The following is a 6000-nucleotide window of genomic DNA, read 5'->3' on the forward strand; positions in this document are numbered from 1 at the left end:
TTGGGGAGAAAAAGCAGAAACACTTGTGAAATATGCTTCAAAAGTAAATAGAATTGGAATTGATGGTGAATTACGAACTAATCCTATAAAGACTCTTCAGGAGTCAAACGGTTTAGTATGGAAGTTCTCGTCAATAATTTTGAGTTTTTAGAATCAAAAGGGTCTCAAGTAGGAAATGGAACTTCAAATGGTCCAGCCTCTACTCAAGAATCAAATCAAACAACCGCTGAAGAGTTATTTGGTGGAACTCCAATGGAGATCAACCCAGATGACTTACCGTTCTAAATCTGAAAGATGAGTAACATAAAAATATGATACATTTACGACCACCCAATGGGCAAGTTTTTCACCCATGGGTGGGGAGGCTTGCTTTTTATTTTTAGAAAGCAGGAAAAACATAATGGAACATCCAATTTTTACAACAATCGAACTTAAAGGAACGCTCTATCTCTACTCAGTTGATGGAGAAGCCCAAAGAAAAGGGTTCACCATATGAAAATAAAGTAAAAAATTAGTAAAACTAGATCTAATTGACGATGATTTTGCAAGTGACTTGATCTCATTGTATGAATTCAGAAATAGAGTCCATTTAAAAGCCGAGATGAAGAAATGATTTGACTACAATTTAAAGATGGACAAACTGGCATATATAAGGGGTGAGGGACTAAGTACTAATTTAAGTAAAAAAAACTTTCCTAATTGTATTGAAAATAATCTTGATAGTGAAGTAGTAGAAGTAGGAAGATATTTTCGCTTGTTTCGTAAAACTCCAATTTTTCAGATATCTTATAAATTTTTGACTTTAAAACGATTTATCTTTAAAAATAAAAACACGTCCAGAAAGGATCGTGTTTTATTTTATATAAAAAGTAATCAGTACCTTTAGCCACAAATAAATATAGCTTGATATAAAGAGACCTATCCATTATTAGTTTAGTTACTATTACTTTTAATTTCATTTAATTTATCAATAATATCAATCGCTAATTCAACAAAATTTTGCGTTCTTTTTCACTTGCTGTATAAGGAGTGTTATAGAATACAATTTTTTGTGATTTATCTTCTTCAAAATTTATTTCAATCCATAAAGAAAGAAAAGATAAATAATTCAAATAATTTTTCTTTGACTTAAGTCGTTCTTTAATCTCAACAGTATCACTAGGAGAACCAGAAGCATAAAGGGTAAAGTCTTTTAAACTGTTATAATTATATTTTGTTTTTTTTGAAATCGTGGGAAGTGAGAATTCTTTTTTACTATCATCAAAAGTAAAATATTGGTTAATTTTTTTGTCATATATTTTATACCGAATAAACAAAGTTTTTAGATACAACATAAAAAGCTGCACCAGCAGGATTTCTTGTAACTACATATACATATCTTTTGAACCAGTTATCATATGCCAAATATCCATTAGCGTAATGTTTAATATAAGTGAATTGCTTTGAACCTCCCCCCCTTGAAATTCCACATTTGAACGAAGTGAAATTGTTGGAGTTGAATTTGGGGTTGTAGATTTAACTGAATCAGCAGAAGCTGCAGTTGAGTAACCTACTGCAATAAATGCCGAAGCAAGTGCAAGTGTAATAAACTTAGTTTTGAATTTTTTCATAAAGAACTTCCATTGTTTTGTGAGATTATTATATAAATTTCTGACTATTTCGTCAATAACAAATGTTAACGATTTTTATAAAGAGACAACCTTGGTATGCAGTACGTATTTTCATTAGTTTCGAAAAAACACTAATTTTTTGATTGCGTTGTAGTAATTGTTGCTGGAGGAGCTTATGAAGTTTCAAGTTAATTAACTAGATTTTGTCCTTGCTTATCTTTTGAATAAATTAGGACTACTCATATTATGAGTAGTTTTTTAATATAATAAAAATACTGTATATATTAGATATACAGCACCTTGCCTAACAAAAATATTTAATTACGTTTTTAACTACGTTTAAGATGAAACGTATTGACGCTTATTGACGTTAGCTAATTTAAAAAGTGATAAATTTCAAGTTTATTGATACGTATTGAACCCTATTGACAAGATGAATAGAGAGGTTAACAATAAAAATCGTCAGAATGGTAAGTTTAAAAGTAATTCTAATAAAGATCCAAATCGTGCAACAAAAAAACATACGCCTGGAAGGGGACATAGAGGAAATAAATAATTATGAACTATGAAATTAAACTAAATATTCTTCCGTCCGTTAATAGATTAGTTGCGAAGGAGATTATAAAATATATTGATTGGCTAAAAGAAAGAAATTCATTTCCAGAGCAATTGACAATTATTATTACTGGGGCTTCTTATCTTGTTAGTGATAAAACTGGAAATCATGTGACTTCTACATTCGGAAAGCCATGGGGAGAGCAAAAAGATTATTATATGAAAATAGCGGTAGGAGATTTTTTGAGATGCATCGCTGGGGGAGAAGAAATGCTGTTTATAGTATTTTAAATGATATATCGTATGGTCTTATGCAATACTATGATTTACTTAGTACAGAAAAAGCTGATTTTAATGAAGATGAAATAGATAAAAAGGCTACCCAACTAACAATCGACTATTCTATTGAACGAGGCGTTTTGCTAGGGGATATGTACAGAAAAATACATCATTGGGGAATGTCGGCAGTTAGAAAATATAGAAATAGTAAATCAAATAGAATAAAGAAGTGAGAAATAGGTAATGTTTCAAGAAATTTATACAAAAGATAATGAAGAGAATTTTTATGTTGGTAAAAAGCTTGGAAGGAAAGAAAAATTTTATCTTTATGAATTGATAGATGATAAAGGACGTTTCTTTCTATATCTTTAATACATAAAAATATTATTAATAAAACAATAGATTCAAGCGAGTATCTGGATTTAATGAGTTATTTTGTGAAAACAAATGGCAAATTTTTTGATGTTTTCAATCTTTCAAGAGATTTTGAACCAAAAAAATTCAAATTTTCTCACCTGCTTAATAAAAATATCCTTTATGCACGTGGGAAAAAAGACTTGATAGAAATATCAAAAGTTGTAAAAGTTAAAGAAGAGAGTCTATTTTTAGGAAAAATAGACTCCCCATTATATGACTCTATTGGTGAAGAACTTTCTGAGGTTTTGTTTAGTGATTTTGAGAAAGTTGATATAGTCTCAGTTGAAGAATATTTAATGAGGCAGTATTTGAAAAAAATGTAAATATTCAGGGGGAAAATAAAAGATGTTTAAACCAAAACTATGGATTAAACCAACAATACAAAGTGGCTTGTTAAAGAAATATCTCAATATTTGGATTGGATAATAAAAAAAGGAATTTTTGATGGAGAAATAAATATCTTTCTTACAAATGCTAAATTTGTTTACGATTCTAGTGCTAGAAAAAGAGAAGGAAACTTTTTCGGACCTTTTGATAAATCAATTATTCCGTCACTTTATTTTCCGCTTGGAGATATTTTTAGGACAATATCTCGTAGAGGAAAAGAAAATGCGGTCTGTGATTGGCTACAATATTTAACGCTCTTTCTCTATGATTATGTAGATTGGCAAGAAGATAGGGAGTTCAATAGTGAATTAAACAATGACTTAGCAGATAAAATGATTTATGAATATATAGATTTTAAAAAAATTAGCTTTGAATCAGAGGATAGAAGAAAAAGAGAAAAAAGAAAGCGGGCAAAAAATAAGGGTAAGAAGAAAGAAAAAAAGAATAGACACATGAAAAGAATTTGAAAGGAGTTTCTAAAAAAATAAATGAAGGATAGAAAAAATGAGAAAATTACGTACAATGATAGCCTAGAAAATTTGTATCGGCAAGGAGAGAATAAATGATAAAAATACGGTCAGAAGTGACTACGGTTACCTCCAAGTCTCATTTTCGAACTTGGAAATCAGGGAAAAGTTGGTTATTTGCTACTTCAGCATTAGCTATAATTATCGTTTCAGGAACGATTACTGACCAAAATGTAAAAGCGGACACAGCAGTTGACAGTAGTCAGCAAATTAGTGGTATTACTGAGGTAACAAGTTATTCAGCACTAGCTTCATCGACAAATAGTGATGTAGCTGCTAGTCAAAATCAAGTTGCTTATGAACAAGCTAGTGACCAAAGTTCTAATAAGTCACTGGCTAACACAGTAGAAACTGATACTGAGGGAATAACTTCAAATGTGTCAGATAGTAGCAATTCAATTAATGAAAGCCAAAATACGACAAGTACAGCGGTTATTCAAACTCCTACAAACAATATCGTATCGCTTGCAGATTCAAGCTCATCAAATGATAATGGCAGCAATTCTATATTAAGTTCTTCTAATGCTGCAGACAGCGTTGATTCGGCAGCTGTCTCTCAAAGTTCAACAAGTTCATCAGTAATTTTGAGTGAAAGTTCAGCAATTGATAGTGGTATTGCATCAGTTTCTCAAAGTTCGGAAATGAATCTTGTGGGAAATAGTAGTGCTAGTGCTTCGAGTGCTGCTGTCGCTTCTTTTACAGCTATTCTAGCGACTAATCCGTCCATGGTGCCAATGTTTACTCAGGCACTAGCTGCAGCAGCGCCTGCTACAACAAGTGGTTCAGCGATTCTTAACACAACACTTGGAGATCTTGTAAATCAAGCAATTTCGACAGTGGGAATTAGTGGTTTAGCAAATATTTTTAGCACTCTTGGAACTTTTAATATTCCAGGAATGACTACAGCCGCGGCAGCTCTTAATGGTGTTGAACAAATCGTCAATATTGTTGGAAATATTCAGGAAGCAGCTGCTAATCCTGGAGCCTTTCTATTAAATGAAATAAAATATGCAGGTTTAGATGTTAGCCAAATTCCATTAGTTGGAGGGCAAATTGCGGCGGCATTTAATGCTATCCCATCAATGAGCCCTGCTGCTATGCTTACTTTTCTTGAAAATCCAACAATTCCAGGACTTTCAAGTATTCCGGGGGCAAGTCTAGTACTAAGCCCAGTACTTAGCGCAATAAGTACTGTAACAAGTGGGATTGTTAATCAACTTAATACGACAACTTCCAATGCCTTGGGTGGTGTTAATTTTGATTTAGACACACTTGTCTCTCTTCAAGGAAATGATCTTGTCAACTACTTGGCTGGTTTAGTAGTTAATTCAGCGATTAATCGAGTCGGTCAAATTGCTTGGAGTCAATTATCTCCAACTATTAGTAATATTCCACTTGTAGGTACTACAGTTAATAATGTTTTAAGCCCAATATTAAATAATCTTACTGGAGCATCTTTGGGAGAAGTTGCGAATTTAACGGGAGTTTCCAGCCTTCTTGACCAAGTAAATAATAGTTTGGGTAATCTTACAAGCCTTGGTTCAACAGCTTTAGCCACGATTGAGAACACGCTCCAAAATAGTCTAAACTCATTTGGTAATCTTCCTGCTGGTGCTTCGGATATTCTTAACCAAGTGCTCAATCAATTGCAAAATGCGATCAATAATATTGTTGAAAGTGCGACGGGGATTGTAAATAATTTACCAGGTCTTGGAGCTATCGAAAATGGTCTTTCGAACACTATTAGTCAAATACAAAATAATATTAATAATTTCGTTAATAATGCACTTAATGGAATAACGACAATTATCAATTCTTTAACTCCAAGTGTTGGTGCTTCAACAGTTAATCCAAATTCTAGTGCTAATAGTAGCCAATCAAGCAGTAGTGCCAGTTCTTCATCAATTACAGCTAGTAGTTCAACTTCATCTTCAAATGTATCAAGCAACACGAGTTATAATTCTAGTGAAGCAAATACTTCAAGTTCGACTTCTAATGCTTCAAGTTCAAGCTCAGAAGGTTCAAGTACTTCAAGTTCAAATTCCAGTGAAGGTAGTGTCACAAGTTCATCCTCGGTAGATTCAAGTCAAACAAGTTCTGCTGGAGCAAATAGTTCAAATTCAAGCTCAGAGAGTTCAAGTGCTTCAAGTTCAAATTCCAGTGAAGATAGTGTTGCAAGTTCATCCTCGGTAGATTCAAGTCAAACAAGTTCTGCTGGAGCAAAT

At 32.6% G+C, this 6000-nt stretch overlaps 1 protein-coding gene across 1 annotated transcript; it reads left to right on the forward strand.

Annotated features, from left to right (window-relative positions):
- Positions 1–2359: 2359 nt before the first annotated feature.
- Positions 2360–5964, forward strand: LOC122404218 (serine-rich adhesin for platelets-like; the record flags this gene model as incomplete). Its single annotated transcript, XM_043408147.1, has 3 exons — positions 2360–2673; positions 3445–3671; positions 3929–5964. Coding segments are annotated over exons 1-3 (2577 nt in total), but the record flags the coding sequence as incomplete, so codon positions are not given.
- Positions 5965–6000: the final 36 nt, after the last annotated feature.

Source organism: Colletes gigas, unplaced genomic scaffold, assembly GCF_013123115.1.
Source record: "Colletes gigas isolate AHSC1104 unplaced genomic scaffold, ASM1312311v1 Colletes_gigas_Sc00124, whole genome shotgun sequence".
Lineage (NCBI taxonomy): Eukaryota > Metazoa > Arthropoda > Insecta > Hymenoptera > Colletidae > Colletes > Colletes gigas.